The 21,434-nt window shown below is 36.7% G+C and overlaps 1 protein-coding gene across 2 annotated transcripts in view; it reads right to left on the reverse strand.

The window, feature by feature from the left end:
- SLCO1C1 (solute carrier organic anion transporter family member 1C1) overlaps positions 1-21,434 on the reverse strand; it is a 49,253-nt gene that overhangs the window by 4,956 nt on the left and 22,863 nt on the right. For both annotated transcript variants that reach the window (XM_003405681.3, XM_003405680.4), the window contains 4 exons: positions 18,737-18,932; positions 12,910-13,075; positions 9,880-10,064; positions 7,416-7,480 (listed from right to left, as the gene is read on the reverse strand). In XM_003405681.3, the coding sequence (XP_003405729.1) occupies positions 7,416-7,480; positions 9,880-10,064; positions 12,910-13,075; positions 18,737-18,932 (612 nt within the window). The remainder of the gene's footprint in view (positions 1-7,415; positions 7,481-9,879; positions 10,065-12,909; positions 13,076-18,736; positions 18,933-21,434) is intronic.

Here is a 21,434-nt window from a genome sequence, read left to right on the forward strand (position 1 = left end):
AACACACAATATCACCTGTGTAGTATTCTTGCCAAAAATATTTAATCTGAATATAATTAAACATGAACCAACAGGAAAATCCAAATGGTGGGGTATTTTACAAAACAATTGGCTCTGCCTTTTGAGAAATGAAGTATCACAAAAGATAACAAAAGATCAGGGGATTGCTGAACATTAAAAAAAAACAAGATAACTAACTAAATGCAATGTGTGATCCTTAATTGAATTTTGGATCAAAAAAAATTATCTTCTCAATAAAAACTAAAAAAAAAAAATTTATTCTTACTTCTGTAGACTTTATTTGCGATTTTTCTATAAAGGATAATTTTCCTTCTTTGATTATTTGATTCCTTTGAAAAATAGTGAATTGTAGAAAGGCAGGGTGATTCTTTCCCTTTATCAATTTTAAGCAAAACAAGTTAGTGCCCCAATGTTCTCCAAATTTTTTTAAGTATCATGTAAACTTTTTAGACATTTGATGTATTTCAGTGTACAGCAGCCATTATTATTATTTGTTTTGTTTCTCAATTATCTTGCCTTAGGCCAATCTCCTCAAATTGGTTATTTGCATTTTTGACATGTTCCTATTAGTCTGTGATAGCTTTCTCACTTTTCAGCCCCAAAAGATGTCCTATAGCATCTTATGTATTTAAATCAGTACGAGACCTTGAATCCATCATTCTCCAAGGTGTCATTATTGCTTTATTGGGAAATCATATTTAATATCACAGATGGAGTTCTATGGGTGCTCATTTCTTCTTGGTTACCATACCTCCTACTTTTTTCAGGAGACAGAGCTATAAAATATGCATTATTTTAAAATAAAAAAATGAATTCATATTAATATTTTAAATTCAAATTTAAGAATTGGTTTTACTGAATTATTTTACTGTATACTTTTACCACTTTTTTATAATGCTGAAAATAGTAACACCTAATGATATTAATAAAACATTTTATTTACTTTATATTAAAATATACTATTGTCTCAACCTAACAGAACCAGTGTTAGTACTAAGGACAAGATTATAAATACACTTAAGCCATGAGGATTTGGTAAAAATGTTATTTTTTAAAGTTTTGAAGGCTTTTTTTGGGAGGGTATGGTTATGTCATCAATACAATATACAGCTTGTTTTAGATTTGTTTTTTAACGATTTCTTTGTTACTTTTAAATTTGTTTTTTTTAAAATTATATCAGAATTTTACATAATTTAAAATTATATAACAAGTTACTATATAAAGTCTCTATTCTATCCTATCCTCTACTTCCTCTTCTCTTTTTCTGATATGGGTAACTAAATCTTTATTAGTTATTAGTTTATACTTCTGTTGTTTCTTTCTTTAAATAAGAGCAAATACCTTTGTATGTGTGTATAGTATTTCCACCTTCCCACACTTTTTATGCAAAAGGTATTTGCAGAGTGATGAATCACTTTTATTTGGCCTTTCTAGCCATGGTCTTGTAACTTCCACTAAATGATTGAGTGGGACTATGCAAATAAGGTGCTTGTGGCACGTCGAGAAGATTGGACAGCCTGCCAATAATGTATATAAGGTGCATGGCACCCTAACAAGGGGATTGGTCAGTTTTGCATTCCACTAGACTGAAAATGGCCCACCCCAGAGGTGGAAATGGGGGACCTCATTACCAGGAAGAAGAGCTGGAGGTGGAGCGCATACTTTGGATCCAGGTTCCCTGCACTGAGAACCTCCTAGACCCAGGGAGACAGAGAGGAAGCTGTAACACCAGAGATGGCACAAGACGTCAAGAAGCAGTGGCAGAGAAACAGGGGCAGCAGAACCAGGAGACCAGCACAAGAGGGCACAGTGGACTTCCCAGCCCACTGAGCAAGGTGGTTACAGTTGGCTTGCTGACCCTTGGAGTGATGGAGCTGAGTGCCTTTGGGCAGGAGGCTTCCTGGCAGAGTCGGTTACCTCTGGGCACTTATCAGCAGAGCTAAAGAGATTTGTATCACTTGCCAGAGGAGGGAAGAGGCCAGCCTGAGAGGCCCAGGGACTGAGGGAGAGGCCTGCATGTGGGCACAGCTGAGAATCTGTCCTGACCAAAAAACTGTATCCTGAGTCATTCCTGATCCTGAATTGTAACCCTTTTAATTCCCTAATAAATTAATAAACTCCATAATCGTATGGTCTGTGAGTTCTCCGTGGGCACTGCAATGAATTATCGAGCCTAGCAGAGACGTAGTGAGTACTGCAGGGGAAATGGCTGGTGTCAGAACTGGTAAAAAAGATTGGAGAGAGGAGATATGTCTGACCCCTGCCTCATAGGAATCAGCCTGGGGCTATTGTTCTTGATTCTCCTTCCCTTTTGTGAAGCTAGAGAAGGACAGATGCCCCCACCATGCCATTTTTACAGTATTATGGTACAAAATTGCTCTGCATTTTGCTTCTTTTCACTTAATACTATACACCGGAGATCCCTTGGTAAAATTATCGATTTTCCCCATTCCTACTCACAGCTGCGTAGTATTCTATTATGTGGACTTACCACAGTGTAGGAAGAAGGACCCGGCAGTCTACTTCTGAAAAGAGTTAGCTAGTGAAAGCCTTATGAATAGCAGCAGAACATTGTCTGTTATAGCACTGGAAGATGAGCCCCCCCAGGTTGGAAGGCACTCAAAAGAAGACTGGGGAAGAGCTGCCTCCTCAAAGTAGAGTCGACCTTAATGATGTGGAAACAAAGAAGAAGGATCGGTAATTGGAAAGTATGGCCTTGGAGATAGAAACAATGCCAGAGATCAAATGATAGAATTTTGCAAGACCAGCAACTTCTTCATTGCAAATACCTTCTTTCACCAAAATGAACAGCAACTATACACATGGACCTTGCCAGATTGAACACACAGGAATCAAATTGACTACATCTGTGGAAAAAGACAATGGAAAAGCTCAATATCATCAGTCAGAATAAGACCAGGGTCTGACCGTGGAACAAACCAACAATTGCTCATATGCAAGTTCAAGCTGAAACTGAAGAAAATCAGAACAAGTCCACGAGAACCAAAATACGACCTTGAGTATATCCCACTTGAATTTAGAGACCATCTCAAGAATAGATTTGATGTGTTGAACACTAGTGACCAAAGACTAGGTGAGTTGTGGAAGGACATCATACATGAAGAAAGCAAGAGGCCATTGAAAATACAGGAAAGAAAGAAATGACCAAGGTGGATGTCAGAGGAGAATCTGAAACTTGCTCACAAACGTCGAGCAGCTAAAGCAAAAGGAAGAAATGATGAAGTAAAAGAACTGAACAGAAGATTTCAAGGGGTGGCTCGAGAAGACAAAGTAATTATAATGGTATGTGCAAAGAGCTGGAGATAGAAAACCAAAATGGAAGAACATGTTTGGCATTTCTCATGCTGAAAGAACCAAAATAAAAATTCAGACCTTGAGTTGCAATAGTGAAGGATTCTATGGGGAAAATATTAAACGACACAGAAAGCATCAAAAGATGGTGGAAGGAATACACAGAGTCATTGTAGCAAAAGTCGATAGTCAACCATTTCAAGAGGTAGCATATGATCAGGAACCTATGGTACTGAAGGAAGAGGTCCAAGCTGTGCTGAAGGCATTCGTGAAGGGCAAGGGTGCAGGAATTGATGAAATATCAATTGAGATGTTTCAACAAATGGATGTGGCGCTGGAGGTGCTCGCTCGTCTATGCCAAGAAATATGGAAGATGGTTTTCTTGCAACTGACTGGAAGAGATTCATATTTATGCCTATTCCCAAGAAAGGTGATCTAAGTGAATGAAGAAATTATAAAACAATATTATTAATATCACATGCAAGCAAAATTTCTATGAAGATCATTCAAAAATGGCTGCAGCAGTATATCGACAGGGAATTGCTAGAAATTCAGGCCAGTTTCAGAAAAGGACGTGGAACCAGGTATATCATTGCTGATGTCAGATGGATCCTGGCTGGAAGCAGAGAATACCAGAAGGATGTGTACTTTGTTTTATTGACTATGCAAAGGCATTTGACTATGTGGATCACAACAAATTATGGATAACATTGTGAAGGATGGGAATTCCAGAACACTTAATGGTGCTCATGAGGAACCTTTACATAGATCAAGAGGCAGTTGATCAGACAGAACAAGGGGATACTGAGTGGTTTAAAGTCAGGAAAGGTGTGCGTCAGGGTTGTATTCTTTCACCATACCTATTCAATCTGTAGGCTGAGCAAATAATTCAAGAAGGTAGACTACATGAAGAAGAACGTGGCATCAGGATTGGAGGAAGACTCGTTAACAACCTGCGTTATGCAGATGACACAACCTTGATTGCTGAAGATGAAGAGGACTTGAAGCACTTACTAATGAAGATCAGAGACCACAGCCTTCAGTATGGATTGTACCTCAACATAAAGAAAACAAAAATCCTCACAACTGGACCAAGGAGCAACATCATGATAAACGGAGAAAAGATTGAAGTTGCCAAGGATTTCATTTTACTTGGATCCGCAATCAACAGCCATGGAAGCAACAGTCAAGAAATCAAACGATGCATTGCATTGGGCAAATCTGCTGTAAAGGACCTCTTTATAGTGTTGAAAAGGAAAGATGTCACCTTGAAGACTAAGGTGCACCTGACCCAAGCTGGACAATGAATAAGGAAGGAGGAAGGATTGACACCTTTGAATTGTGGTGTTGGTGAAGAATACTGAATATACCATGGACTGCAAAAAGAACAAATAAATCTGTCTTGGAAGAAGTACAACCAGAATGCTCCTTAGAAGCAAGGATGGCGAGACTGCGTCTTACGTGCTTTGGACATGTTGTCAGGAGGGATCAGTCCCTGGAGAGGGTCATCATGGTTGGCAAAGTACAGGGTCAGTGGAAAAGAGGAAGACTCTCAATGAGGTGGATTGACACGGTGGTTGCAACAATGAGCTCAAGCATAACAAGGACTGTGAGGATGGCTCAGGACCAGGCAGTGTTTCGTTCTGTTGTGCATTGGGTCGCTATGAGTCGGACCCGATTCCACGGCACCTAACACAACAACACCACAGTGTGATCAGTAAGACTCATACTGATGGACATTTATACTGCCGGTAGTCTTTTGCTATTACATATAATACTACGATTATCAGACTTATGAATAAGAAGTAGACTTATTTCATAATATGTCTAGCAGATTTTTGGTATTAATTCCTGGAAGTGGTATTGCTGAGTGAAAAGGTAAATTCACTCGTAATTTTGCTAGTTATTGCCAAATAACTCACTGCAGGAATGGCACCATTTCCCCAAAAGCAATAGGTAAAAATATCTGCTTTCCCATACATTGTGAATAAAGTTTGGTAATTTGCCTATCTGATAAGTAAGAAATGGGATCTTGGTATCGTTTTCATTTGTACTTTTCTTATGAGTTTGGGCATCTTTTACTATGTTTAAAGACATTTACATTTCTTTCTGCATGAAGTGGCTGTTTAAATCTTTTACCTATATTGCTATTTGATTGCTAGTTGTTTTCTTCTCAATATTTAGGAGCTCTCTTCTATAATAGGGATATTAGCCATTTGTGTATTAGATAAGTTCTAAACTTTTTCCCAGTTTATCATTTTCTTTTTAACTTTGTTTATGATATTTTTTCCATTTTGAAATATATTTTTATGGAATCAATTTTTTGAATAATTTCTTTTACTTGAATTATTTTTTGCAGTATATTATAGATTACATCAATATTCCCATGGAGAGGTAGATATAAAGGCCAATACCTATCAGGAATATACTTCAGGCTCAATAATCTGACATTTTTCTAGGTAAGCCCTATGCTATATGGCATAAACTTCTGTTTTTTTTTTTTCTTTTTTGTTGTTGCTTCTACAATTTTATCGGGATTATTTTGTATCTGGATACATTTTATAGCCATTTATGTGAAGATCTATAGTAAATCAAGTTTAATTTCAAATATTTAAAGCTCTGAGTTTGTTTTTATTCCCAGGCAGTTTTTGTTTGTCAAATTGTGGAGGAGCATCCTCAATTATTTTGCTTTTTCCTTTAGAATATAAACTCCTTAAGGACACAGAGTTATCTGTCTCATTCACTCTGCTTTTCCGTGGGTTTTAACCATTGCACACCAAAAAACTTTGTAGTTAGAGAAAACATTTCAATTACATTTAAAAGATTCACCAACTTAAAACCATAGTGCTTTGATTATTTGAATAATCTTATCTTTTCCACCTTATGACATATCCTAGAGGTAAGCATTGAATATAGCTGAAAAGAATTTCTTCCGTTTAATTAACTGAAAGTCATATTTAGACTTCAGCATTTTTTTTTTTTTCTGCTTTCCTCTCAGAGGGCTCTCCCATAATATCAATGGGTTTTTTGACAACAGACCAGTGCTGAAAGAGGCACGATTGCTAAACAAAAATTGTCATTACTCTCATCGAATCACTTTATTATATCATAGCCACTGTATCAACATTCAATAAATATTTCTAGAACAAAGAAAGAGATGAGTGAAAAAAAGGGAGAGTAGGAAGGAAGGAAAGGAGGAGGATGGGATGAAAGGATTTAACCATCTGCATAATTAATTATGAATGGTAACTGTCATGGATGGAATTGTGTCCCCCAAAAATATATGTCAACTTGGCTAGGCCATGATTCCTAGTATTGTGTTGTTGTCCTTCATTTTGTGATCTGATGTAATTGTCCTCCATTTTGTGGTATTGTGTAATTATCCTCTATTTTACGTTTCATAAATCCTAAACCTCTATATATTAATGAGGTAGGATTAGTGTGGGTTATATCTTGAGTCACACCCTTACTGATGGGCATGACTCAAGTCACACCCTTACTCAAGTCACACCCTTGCTTGAGTCACATCTTTTATGCTATTAAAAAAAAAAAAAACTGTTGCCTTCAAGTTGATTCTGACTCATAGTGACCCTATAAGACAGAGTAGAATTGCCCCATAGGGTTTCCAAGGAGCAGTTGGTGGATTTGAACCTTTGACTTTTTGGTTAACAGCTGAGTTTTTAACCAAAAGGAGAGAGAAATAAAGGCCGGGAGCAGAGTATGTCCTTTTGACTCAGGATTCCTCCACTAAGAACCTCCTAGACCCAGGGGAAGATTGATGCCAAGACACATGGAGATCTCTAAGGAATGCCGGGCCCACAGATGTTGAAAGGAGACAAGGATCTTCCCTCAGAGCCAACAGAGAGAGAAAGCCTACCCCTAGAGCTGGTGCCCTGTATTTGGACTTCTAGTCTCCTAAGCTGTGAAAGAATAAATTTCTGTTTGTTAAAGCTGCCCACTTGTGGCATTTCTGTTATAGCAGCACTAGATAGCTAAGACAGTGATTACGTAAAATTATTTCTTAAAGTATTTGAAATACACTTCAGATGGCTACTGTAAATTAAAGCATAGATTATACTTACCAAGGACTCTTATTGCTAAGGTGTAGATACCCAGGGCAAAAGATTTAAGTTGTGGCTTAATGCACCTAAAAGCAACAAAAGCACTATTATAAAAAAATATATATAGTCAATTAAAACAAATAGAAATGCTAGCGATAATCTCCTTAACACACGTGAAATTATGGTAGTATTCAAGTAGTGTTTATGGAGTAGTGAATAGTGTAGTGTGTTAGGCATACCCAAAACCAAACCCCTCACCATCGAGTCAATTCTGACTCATAGCGACCATATAGGACAGAGCAGAACTGTCCCATAGGGTTTCTAAGGAGTGGCTGGTGGATTTGAACCGCTGACCTTTGGTTAGCTGCCGAGCTCTTAACAACCAGAGCTTCTCCGACTCATATAAAAATAGGGACAGCAAAATGTGTAAAAGCCATGCTCTATTACATGTAACGCTTCAAAGAGTTTATAGTTAATATGTCTAGAAGGTAAATCACCATTACTTGACATATTTGAATGGTGTTGGGCAAAATAAAATCATAAATTTAATTAGCTAAATAACAAGTACATGAAAAATAATTTCTAGGAAATTTCAAGAATTTGAAGTAACAATAAACAATAACCTATAACCAGTTTTTGTGACTTTTCATTTAAAAACACAGGACGCAATTGAGCTGAGTAATTACTGTGGCATGCTGAGGGTTTGTGCTGCATAGAGGGGACCTGATTTTATCAGCTAAGCGCAAGCACATATGAAATAATAAAAGCATGATTAATACAGTTGTATAACTTTAACCGATTGGCCTCTGGATTAAAATACTAACAGTCATGCTGATATATAATTATTGCCGAGTGTTAACTATGGTACTAAGTACTTCGTATGTATTATCGCATTTAATCTGTTTTTTTTTTTTTTTAAAAGATGCAAAAATTACAACTTTCCTCATTCAACCCAAGGGAGTTCTTCAGACATCAAACTCTACTAGGGGACGTTTGGGAGACTGGTGGTAAGAATGGCAGCCTGACTCTATTTGGCTCAGGTGGTTACTTAGCAAGTATAAGAAGGTGTTGAAGAAATGACCACCTACGAAGAATAACACTGGTCTTGGAACTCTAGGGCAGTGCTTTCTCATCTTTCCAAAACCCATGCTTCCATTCGTAAACACAAACATCTCACGTTCTCCCTAAACCCTTTGAGAATAACATACTTACAGAAATTAGATTCTATTTTCTGTTTATCTTTACTAACCAATTTCCGTAGTACATACTATAGAAATTAGAGATGAATACAATATTTTTGATTAGTGTTAGTAATCCCTGTATGTAGGAATTAATTTAAAAATCATCCAATTCATCTTATAAAAGACTGATTTCCAATCAAATGTGCCTTTTAATGCTTAATATTTTTTTCAAGATCTATAATAATTTAGGTTATTTTGGTCAATTGCATAATAGTAATATCTGAAAAGCTAATTCAATCAGGAAAAAAATTGTCATGGAGAATCCTGGTTATAAAATCAGTATTTTTAAAATCAGCATTTTAAAACTTGAATTTATATACATTATTTATAGAGATGTGTATAATAGGTTAATCATAAAAATGTTCATGAATAAACTTTATTACAATAGGAGAAAATTCTAGAGGGAAGCTGAATGAAGACATAAAGACAAGGAAAAAAAGAAAAGATGTTACATTTTTGCCTGTTAAAGATCTTTACACATAATTTTTAATTGAGTGATGCTGGTTATTCAATCAGTATGTTTTTTAGATACCATGGAATACATTTAAAAGAGGGACTTAATCATTATATTTTTAAATGTAAATATTTATAATATACCAGAAATCAATGAGTAGCTACCATTCAAATTTATGATAAAAATCTTTAGATATTAATTTCAAAATATGCAAAGGAGTACTTAGTTTTTAAATTCTTTTAGGGCATAACAAAAAAAAAGGTTTGAAGTCATTGGCATACTATTCAAGGATAAGGATCCTCAGCTACTTCAATAGCCGTAAAATGCCCACAGATAATTCCAATCAGGGCGAGAATATATAGAAAAAATAATAGCTTATCTATAAAAGCAACAAATGTAAAACATTGTATTAGATTGAGCCTTTAAAGTATCTTAAAAATTGTATCACCCATAAACTCAGTGAAACTCTACTTAATCCAAAACACATTTTATGTATTCTACTTAATAGCATATCACCAGCTTTAGAAAGTAACATACCATATTTATTGGCTACAATGGTATAGGAACTAATGTTGCTCCCTAAACCAGTGGTTCCTAAACATTTTTAACTAAGAAAACATATTAACCACATTTTTTACACAAAAACCTAAAATGGAAACAATAGTGGAACAAAGATGTGAGAATCAAGATGACTTCGAAGAACAGAATTTGAAATCACTGCTCTGGCCAATTATATGACATCGGATATTATACTACATCTTGTATCAGGGTAGGGAAAATCCATGTTCACCTCAGAAGCAATATGTATCCGGGGATGCCACCTAGGGATAAAGTATAAGATGTGATGACTGAAATGACAAGGAAATACAGAAACATTTTGGGACATCCATTATCTTTTTGACATCTGCCCACCATGCCTGAGGAATTTCCTGATTTAGATGCAGCAATTCCCACGCAGGTGCAGTTATAAAACATCTGTAACACAATAGAGAAAGATCCAATTATTGAGGTAACATTTAAATAAAATCGGAGATAAATATTTATTAAAAGATTCCACTGCACAGTACACAGCATTATATAAACCAATGGGGAAGATATTCTTGTCCTGTTCTTTGTTAAAGTATATTTGAGCAAAGTGAATCTATAGACACAAAATTCACTATCCAAACAGCATATGGCTGGTCTATAAGCTGCTGAATCTACAGGAAAAATCCCTCAGCAAATCCTACCTACCTAATCAGCAAAGACTACCACATTCAAATCTAAGCCATCATTATTTCTTGCCTTAATTACTGCAATGGTCTCTTCATGCTCAACCTATTTACTCTCATATTCAGCTGTAGTCTGTTTCCACACAATAACTAATGTAATACTTTAAAATATTAGTCAGATTCCATCACTACCCTCAAATTTCCAATGGCGTGCCATCATGTTTAGTATAAAATCCCAAATCCTTGGAGTGGTTTACAAATTCTACATGATGTAGCTTCTGGATTCCACTCAGATCTCACTGCTAAACATTCTCCCCTCGCTCCCTCTGTTTCAGCTACATGTGTGAGTTCCCATTTTGTCTTTATCAATCCTCAAACATGGAACGTTTGCCCATGCCTCAAGGCACCGTTTTCTCTGCCTGGGCAGCTCTTCTAGATAGCTGCCAGTTGGCACTTAGACTTTAAGTCTCTGTTCAGATATTTCATTAGTGAGATGTTCCATGAACGCCCATTCAAAATAATAACACCCCAGATTTAGTTTTCTTCACAATACTTATCACCTTGTTACTATATATTTGTTCATTTATTCTTAAACTATATTTCCTCACTAGAATGTAACTTCCAGGGAGGCAGAAACTGTCTGCTTTGTCACCATTGTACATCTAGAACATAAATAATGTCTGGCACATTTAGACTATATAGTTTGCTAAACAAATGGGCACATTTTGACGATATGACAGAATTTATAGCAGCCAGTAGAGAAATATTTCTGATGCATTTAAACTCAACTAAGTCTAGAATAAGGAGCCCTTGTGTTCTAGTGGTTAAAGCTCTTGGCTTCTAACCAAAAGGTTGTCAGTTTGAACCCACCAGCTGCTCCATAGGAGAAAGATGTGGGAGTTTGCTTCCGTAAAGATTTACGGAAACCCTATGGGGCAGTTCTATTCTGTCCTATAGGGTCACTACTAGCCTGAATTGACTCAACGGCAGTGGGTTCAGTTTATTGGTTTGGAAGTCTTGAATAAAAGGAAAGGCAGTCTCATCAGTTTCTTTCTTTGTATTTTATGCATGGATGTGTACATATAATGAGTTGTCATTTTCATCACAGGAAGTTTGTGAATTTCAAAATAAACTATAAAATAAAGCTGGCATTTTCTTTTCCAGAAAGATCCTTTTTGTGTTCAAGCAAAAACCTTTTTATTCCTAATTTGCCACTCACTAGATAATGTGAGTTTAGGCAAGTTCCTCATATCTCAGTAACTCAGTTGTCTCATGAGGCAAATGGGTAAAACGACACCCAATTTCTTGGAGACCACGAGATTTAAATACATTAGAGATAAAATTTAAATAAAAAAAATATTTTTAAAGCACCTATCTCAGTCCCTGAAATGTAATATATTTAATGAATGCTGGGTCCATTTAGGAAAAATCTTCATGCAGTTGTGGACAAAAGGAGTAAACGCAAAAGAAAAAAAATTGTAAAAGAGTTTGGATGAAAACTTGAATTTCACATGGTGGAATTAGCCTTACTCATTGTTGCTACAAGACCTAGCCTTCTAGCTCTTAAAAAATATGTCAAATATGACACAATAAACACAGAGAAAATCAACAAATATTAATCTCTGTGTAGATAGGTTTAAGCACTTATGTTTAGTTGATAAGCATATGTAATTATATGTGTGGTCTGGTTTATAGCTCAAGACTGTCAAAATAAAGGTTGATATCATTAGTCACAAGTAAAAGGTGATCTGACCACTGTGCCTTATATATACAGTGAGTATAAAAACTCAAACCAAACCGATTGCCGCCAAGTTGATTCCAACTAATAACGACCCTGTAGGACAGAATACAACTGTCACATAGGGTTTCCAAGGAGTGGTGGATTTGAACTGTAGACTTTTTCGTTAGCAGTCAAATGCTTAATGACCGCAGCACCAGGGCTCCATAGTGAGTATAAGGGAGAGTACAAGTTTGGGACAGGAATGTAAAGGTGTCATTGGTGGGGTGAGTCTGTTAATGACTGAGGTATATAATATCCTTCACGACTGGTTTTCTATCTATATTTCCAACCTCATTTTCCTCCATTCTCACCTATTTGCTGTCTTCCTTATTACACAAAATGGCTTGATCTCTCAGGCACAGCCATTCCAGAACCATTAATCTTCTTACGACCAGGTCCCCGGCACCTGAGACTGGACTCTTTATGCTGGCCACTATTTGTTCTGACCCTTAACCTCCAAGGACCATAAGTCATGGGGTCAGGAGATGTGGGTCAACACATATCTTCTTTAGCTATATGACCTTATACATGGGACTTCCTCATCTCCAGGTTCATAGTTCTTATAAATGAAATCAAAGAAAGACCAGATAGTTACAAAAGCTACTTCCAGTTTATGATTCTAATTCTTACCCCAATTCATTTGACAAACCTAGTTTCAATAGCAATGGTTATACATTTCCTGATTCCGCACAAAAGCGTAAGAGCAGGGTAAGAGCCAGGGCTCCTGCCAGTGCTGGTCAGCTGCCGGGTTGATCCCTGAGTCCCCATAGGGTTGTGTAGTTATATAACAGGCCCCTGGACATAGACTTTAGAGGAGAAGGTTTCTTACAATATTTTTTCCATTCCTGGTGAAGTTTTGACAACCAGCAAGACATGCCGATGCATATGTGATTCCATTTTCACCACACATGGGTTCCCATTTTGTCTCTGAACATTTACATCTTGAGTTGCAATCTGTAAAAAGTGCTTGTTCATTATAAGAGACAGATTTGGTTCTGAAAAGAAATGTAACAGTTAAAATATTACCTCTTAGCAGACAGCACCCTAATATTTTTTAAAATCACGTTTTTGAGTTGAGCAATGTAAGTGGCACTGCCAATAAAGACTGCATTTTGGAAACACAGTTGACATCAGAAATTGATTAAAGAAATGCTAGCTTCTGGTCATTAAATGTGTGTCCATTATTAAACAGCTTTCTCTTAAAAATTATTTTTGAAGGCTTACAACTTTACACAATATCCAGTTCTTGGATTATGGCTTTTACTAGAGTTCACTGCTTCTAGGACATTCTGAAATATTTCTATGCAAATGTCTGTAAAAATGGCTAACAAGGCAAAGAAGTAAAGCAAACTTTTGGAGTAATTTGTGACATGACTTAAATACTCAACTAATGGAATATACATACTCTGTGAGGGTAGTGAGGGTAGGAATTAATTGTTTGATTCACTTCTATTATTTCTAGCACCAAGGACAAGGTCTGGCAGATAATAGGCTAAGAATCGGGATTTCTGGTAAGCCATTCAATCAAAGAAGAATGGTATTCTATTTTGGAGGAAGAAGCTGTCATTTTGCTTCCTAACTCTGAGAGGTATTTCCTATATTGGTTTAAGCCATAATGTCTTAATCAATGTAATATTCCATCTAGTAGGAGAACTGCTATGGGTTTGGTCACTGTTGTGAATTGAATTATGTCCCCCCAAAATATGTGTTGTAAATCCTAACCTCTATGCCTATGGTTATAAACCGTTTGGGAGTGGGTTTTCTTTTTTACGTTAATAAGCCGAATTAGTACAGGATGTATTTTAACTCAATCTCTTTTGAGACATTAAAGAGATTAAATCAGAGATCAGACATGGGGAAAGAGAGATGCAAAGTAACAGGAAGGTTGCTCAAGAGTAGAAACTCAGAAGAGACAGAGACTTTCCTCCAGAGCCTACAGAAAGAGAAAGCCTTCCCCTAGAGCCAGCGCCATGAATTTGGACTTCTAGCCTCCTAAACTGTAAGAAATAAATTTCCATTTGTTAAAGCAACCTACTTGTGGTATTTCTGTTATGGCAGTACTAGATAACTAAGACAGTCACCTTGAAAGTAAAAACAAAAGACCTCCGAATGAAAGCGTACTTAACTAGGCCGACAAAAATGTCTAATTCTATTCTATAAGCTATTAATTGTTAACTGAGACATATAGGGCTGAGATCATGGAAGGGTGGAGCTGAAAGGAACATTGGAACAGTCTAGACCAATCTCTCATTTCCCATATCAAGAAAGTTAGGTCCAAAGGGGATATGTTGCTGTTATTAGGTGCCGTGGAGTCGGTTCCAATTCACAGTGACACTACACCCAACAGAACAAACTACTACCCAGTCCTGTGCCACCCTCACAATCATTGCTATGCTTGAGTCCATCATTGCAGCTGCTGTGTCAATCCATCACATTGAGGGTCTTCCTCTTTTTTGCTGATCCTCTACTTTACCAAGCATGATGTCTTTCTCCAGGGACTGGCCCTTCCTGATAAAATGTCGTAAGTATGTAAGATGAAGTCTTGCCATCCTTGCTTCCAAGGCTCACTCTGGCTGTACTACTTGATTGTTCTTCTGGCAGTTCATGGTATATTAAATATTCTTCATCGACACCATAATTCAAAGGCATCAATTCGTCTTAGGTCTTCCTTAATCACTGTCTAGCTTTTGGATGCATATGAGGTGATTTAAAATATCATTGCTTGAGTCAGGGGCACCTTAGTTCTCAAAGTGACATATTTGCTTTTTGATACTTTAAAGAGGTCTTCTGCAGCAGATTTTTGCAATGCAGTACATCATTTGGTTTCTTAACTGCTGCTTCCATGGGTGTTGATTGTGGATCCAAGTGAAAGAAAATCCTTGACAGCTTCAATCTTTTCTCCATTTATCTCGATGTTGCTTATTGGTCCAATTGTGAGGGTTTTTGTTTTCTTTACATTGAGGTGTAAAACCACACTGAAGGCTCCAGTCTTTGATCTTCATCAATAAGTGCTTCAAGTCTTCTTCACCTTCAGCAAGCAAGGTTGTATCTTCTGCATATTACAGGTCATTAATGACCTTTCCTCCAATCCTGATGCCTTGTTCTTCATATAGTCCACCTTCTCAGATTATTTGGTCAGCATACATATTGAATAGGTATGGTGAGAGGACACAGCCCCGATGCACACTTTTCCAGACTTTTAACCACACAGTATCACCTTGTTCTGTTCCAACGGGTGCCTCTTGGTCTATGTACAGGTTCCATATGAGCATAATTAAGTGCTTCTGGAATTCCCATTATTTGCCATGTTATCCATAATTTGTTATGATTCACATAGTCAAATGCCTTTGCATAGTCAATAAAACGTATGTCAACGTCCTTCTGGTAACCTCTGCTTTTGGCCAAGATCCATCTGACATCAGGAAGAGGGTACATGACTTGTTAACTGAGACCACTATAGACACCATAGGGCTGAGATCATAGAAGGCTGGAGCTGGGAGGAACATTGGAAGGAACACTGTTTATTAGTAGCAAACTCTCAGGTAGAACTCCAGTCGCTTATTCTTGTTATTGCAAAGGAAAGATTCCTTTCATTACCGTAACTAAAGTTTGTCTGAAGTGTTGTTGTTGAATGTCCAGAATCAAAATAACTTTCTGGAACAAAGCAACTCAGAATAATCCCTGGAGAGCTTTCTGTTTTATAAAGCCAATTATTTTACATTGCTGAAAGTGAGTTAATTTTATCAACGACAGTGTCTCGAAGGAGACCTGGTTGCACAGTGGTTAAGATGCTTGGCTGCTAACCAAACGGTTGGCATTTCAAACCTACCAGCAGCTCCGTGGGAGAAAGATTTGGCAGAGAGCTTCTGTGAAGATTACAACCTTGGAAACGCTATGGGGCAGTTCTACTCTGTCCTATAGGGGTCTTGAGGCATAAAGTAATTATATACATGTTATATGAGGAATATGTTTACAAAGGAATTGATTTAAAATTTTAATAAGAGGAATGTTTAACAAATATTCCAGAATAGCTATACCCAAATGAGATTTTCTTTCAAAATAGCCATCATGCTGGGAGGTGAGAGATTTTCCCAATGATGACAGCCTTTTCTTTCCTTCATTTTTTTTTTTTTTTTTGTTGTTGTTGCTTCTTATAGCAAAGCTACTCTTAAAGGTTATATCTTTGCCATTGTTAAGAATGCTCTTAAAAAACTTGTAAAATTATTTCAAAAGAGGGATTTTTATATACATTTTTAAACAATGACACTAATAGTTATAATCTTTTAAGGTGACTATACTTTGAAGGGGAAAGTATTCACTCATGCAATGAACACATTCTTTTATTTGTTTAAAAATATTTACTCTGTCGTTATATAAGCATACCTTTAATGTTGACCTCAAAATTTTCCTGTTGTCTACTTTTTTTTTTTTTTAATTGTTGTGTTTGGCGTGGAGGAAGCAAAAAAAAAGAAAAAAAATTTTCTTTTTTTTTTTTGCTTCCTCCACACTTAAAGGTTTTTTGAGGATACAAGTGAGATAATGCAAGCTAAGGTGTCCTGTAAATTGCAAAGCATAAAGTACCGGTGCCCATCTGCCATGAGGATCATAGGGCCAGTTATAAATGCCACGGAGCATCTACTTTCTCCAGAACCTCCTTGTAATTCATGTTTACAACAACCATTTTTAAACTATATTGCTGTCTGTTACTAAAGCAACACTATACTTGGTTAAATCTAACAATGTTGCAGTGATAACTCCCAGAAACCATGATTTATTAACTTTGCATTCACTCATTTTCCTGGACATTTAAAAAAAAAAAAAAATCAGATCAATTAGCATGAAGAGACAGGCAGAAAGCAAGAGATCAATCAGCAAGTGAGAAGCAATTGAACTGACAAGAAATGAAACAGTGTCAGGAGTGTTTGCCTTGGAACACAGGCAGAGTTCCAGGCAGTCAGGCAGATGCAATCAGGGAGGTCTGCCTGACACAGAGAAGTTCAATTTCTTTCCTTTTTTTTTTTTTTTTAAACAAATAATGGATACGTATATAGATGAAAAGGAGCCCTGGTTGTAGAAAGGTTAATCACTAGGCTGTTAACTGAAAAGCTGTTGGTTCGAACTCATCCAGTAGCCCTGTGAGAGAAAGACCAGGCAATCTGCCTCCATAAAGATTACAGCCAAGAAAACCCTACGGCAAACTTCTACTCTGTCATATGGGTCGCTATGAGTTGGAATCGACTTGATGGACCCCAAGAAAAACAACAGATAGATGAAGAGAGCTGCCTCTGGGAACTTGTGTTCAGAGGTACAGTGATGGAAAGGTCTCTTGAAAGGGGGAAGTCAAAGTGGTTCTGACACAACTCAGACTTGTATTAAGAGAGATAAATTCTGAAAACCAAGATATGTAATCACACACCCATACTAGATGACCTAACTCTGGGAGCATCAACAAATACCCTCCTGACCAACTGTAAGATACCCAGCTAAACAGAGCTGTCATGTGGGTCACTTTAGGGATAGTCATTTTATCCTGAAACTGCATATGATTTAACTACAACAGGGACTATGGAGAATGGCATAACCAGAGACCTCTCTGGTGACCCGGGTGTTCAAAAAAAAAAAAAAAATACAATCGTGCCCATGAATGGGGCACCTATTTTGTGCCTGGAAAATACAAATCACTTTCATGTACCTTATGTTACTTAAGCCTTAAAAAGCAATCTTGAAAATTGAAACTGCATTGAATTAAATAATCCATAGAACACCACTCAACTAGGTAAGAACTGATAGAAGTAAAATTCAAGGTCTGTATTTTCTACTATTGCATTGGACAAATTTGCTGCAAAAGACCTCCTTAAAGTGTTAAAAAGCAAAATGTCACTTTGAGGACTAAGGTGTGCCTGACCCAAGCCATGATATTTTCCATCACCTCATATCTGTGGGAAAGCTGAGCAATACATACAGAAGACCAAAGAAGAATTGATGCCTCTGAATTATGGTGTTGGTGAAAAATATTGAATATACAATGGACTGCCAAAAGAACAAACAAGTCTGCCTTGGAAGAAGTACAGCCAGAATACTCCTTAGAAGCGAGGATGGTGAGACTTCGTTTCATGTACTTTAGACATGTTATCAGGAGGGACTAGTCCCTGGAGAAGGACATCATGCTTGGTAAAGTAGAGGGTCAGCGAAAAAGAGGAAGACCCTCAACAAGATGGATTCATACAGTGGCTGCAACTATGGTATCAGATATAACAAGGATTGTCAGGATGGCATGGGACCTGGCAGTGTTTTGCTCTGTTGTATGTAGGGTGGCTATGAGTTGGAAGTGACTCGGCGGCTCCTAACAACAGCAACAACGACAAATTTTCTACCCAAGGGTTGCTTCCCTAAAGTAGTCAGGCTGATTTTCTAAAGCAAGCGTAGGTTTAGTATTTGCTATATCTCCCTAAGACATATTCAGATTTAAAGGAGATGACAAATTTTGGCTATCATAACAGATTTCAATTCGTAAGTATTGTCAGTTGCCCCAAATAAAAACAATTCCCTTCCCATAATTTTGATGTTTAAAAATAGAGTTATCTTATGTCCAAACTCTATTAATAATTCATTTTAAACAAGCCAATCTTTTCAAATCATGTAATGGGAGAACATACCCTTGGTAGGAGACAGTTAGCCCTGCCACTTCAGAATTTTCACAGCCCAGTGCAAACAGGGAAAGAAATAGGAGGTAACCAAAGACAGATGATCCCAAGTAGAGTTTTGCAGCTCCACATACACCAATTCTGAACTTTTTCATAACTATTCCCCCAGAGAATATTCCAAGGGCCACTGCAGGTATGTTGATGAGCCCTGAGGAATAAGAAAAATATATCATGGTATAAATCTCTAAAATCACTGTAATCTCTGTAATCTTCCTCTCAGTGATTATACAAAATGATTCAATAGTATCTGATGTATCTTAGCAAAATTAATTATCATGAGGAAAATGCCATTTCTAAGCTTTAGAAAGAAAGTGAGCAATATATAAAAACATGTACAGCAATATAAGTTGTCATTGTAACAGTTGGCTCTTGACCACTTGGGGAATTTCTGTTTATTCTTTCTTCCACATCAGATCAAATGCCTTCTATGAGAATAGAGAATAAAAATGCTTTCCTTGTGCCATTCCTATATTTTATCATAGAAAGCATAATTCTCTTATAGCCCATAGAACAAAGGAAGGAGAGGAGAGAGAAGGAGAAGATAAAGAGAAGAAAGAAAGGAAGCAGCTAAAATTTATTCAATGACAGCTATGTGCATTTACTACGCATTTGATATACCTTATTCCATCTTTATCTCAACCCAATGAGGCATTTATCTTCACCATTTCACAGATAATCAAAATACATATTGGAGATTTTGAATAAATTACCCACTTACCGTTACTCTACCGTGTCCCATATTTACTAATGTGAAACCAAGACGCACTCAGGGAAGGATCCTAGTTACAACAATGTGAGATTATTAGACAATATTACTCATTTCTCACAAGAGTCTTTGCATTATTCATAGGAATGGCATGCCAGAAACCATTAAGAATTAGAGTTTTAGACAACTTTTGATATAGAATTAAAAAATGCTGATAATGAGTTTGGATATCAGAGATCCATTTGAATGCACAGAGAAGGGTCGTTGATTAAATGAAATCAATCAGTCACAGTTTAAAAGAGGGTTATTAGTTAGATTCTGGTTGTCAGTTTTCCAAAAATAATGACCAATGGGGAAGCAGAACCCAGAAACCCAGAGAAAATAATTTTAGTCCTGACTAAGTCAAAACATATGTATGTATAATACATATGTATGATATTGGACAGGCCATTGAATCTTCCAGAATTTAAGTTTTTCAATACAATCTTACAGGTAAAGATTATTTCATTTATTATGGGCCCAATACAGAATTGAGATTACATATACTCTCATTTTCTATTACCAGCATCTTCCCTAAATAACGGGCTTAATTTTTCTTTTGGAAATAAACTTTTTAAGTTACTTTCAAAGACGTATTCATCATTCTAGAGAGAACAAAATTAAATGCACAAATGTCTAAATGTTACGTGTGTGCTGAACAATGAGAAATAAACAAATACTTAAAATGTGTTCCTTCCCAGAAATTCACAGGAGAAGACGGCCTTTTCATTTTGATAAATGAATCTTGACTCCCCTCATCATATTATTAAAACTGATTTTAAATGAATTATAACCTAAACATGAAAGTTAAACAATTAAGCTTCTAGTAGAAAAATTAGGAAAACATTTTCAAGACCCTGAGGTTTGACACAGATTTCTTAAAACAGAACAAAAAATAGCATTAGGGAAAAGATTGAAAATTGGATTTAACTAAAATTAATAGTTTTAGCATTAACGGAGTGAAAAGGCAACCTCAAGACAGAACATATTCTCCATACATACATTCAACAAAGGATTTGTATCAAGAAAAACAAAAAGTACTCCTATAAATCAATAAGAAAAAGACTGACAACCCAATAAAAACAGACAATTTGAATAGAATTAACAAAAGAGAATATTGAAATGACCAATAAGCCTATAAAAAAGTGCTCAGCATCATTAGTGATCAGGTAAACGCAAATTAAATCACAATGAGAGACTACCACACTCCACCAGAATGGTTATAACGAAAAGAACTGATGATATCAAGTGTCGAAACGATGTAGAACAACTAAAATTCTCTTATACTTCTGATGGGAGTATACATTTGCATAGTCACTTTGTAAAATGTTTTGGCAGTATTTACCCCATCTAAACATACATACTCCTTGCCCCATAGGGTTTACAAGGAGCAGCTGGTGGATTCGAACTGCCAACCTTTTGGTTAGTAGCCAGGCTCTTAACCACTGTGCCTTCAGGGCTCCACATACTCCCTGCAACCTAGCAATTCTATTCCAGGGTATAGCCAAAAAAAAAAAAAAAAAAGAGTGAACCTGCTTACCAAAGTACACGTAGAAAACCAAAACCAAACCCACTGCCATGGAGTCAATTCTGACTCGCAGCGACCCTATAGGACAGAGTAGAACTGCGCCATAGAGTTTCCAAGGAGCGCCTGGCGGATTCAGACTGCCGACCTCTTGGTTAGCACCCATAGCACTTAACCACTACACCACCAGGGTTTCCGTACGTAGAAAGGTTGGGGGGTGGGGGGGAACCACGCCTATTGTCGTGGTGTCGATTCCGAAGTAAAAGGGCTAAAGCAGTGTTATTTGTAATAACTTAAAGCAGAAAGCATCTCAGATACTCATCAACAATAGAATGAATAAACAAATTGTGGTAAATTTGTTTATTCATTCTATTGAAAAA

This window comes from Loxodonta africana, chromosome 4 (genome assembly GCF_030014295.1).
Source record: "Loxodonta africana isolate mLoxAfr1 chromosome 4, mLoxAfr1.hap2, whole genome shotgun sequence".
Classification (NCBI taxonomy): Eukaryota; Metazoa; Chordata; class Mammalia; order Proboscidea; family Elephantidae; genus Loxodonta; species Loxodonta africana.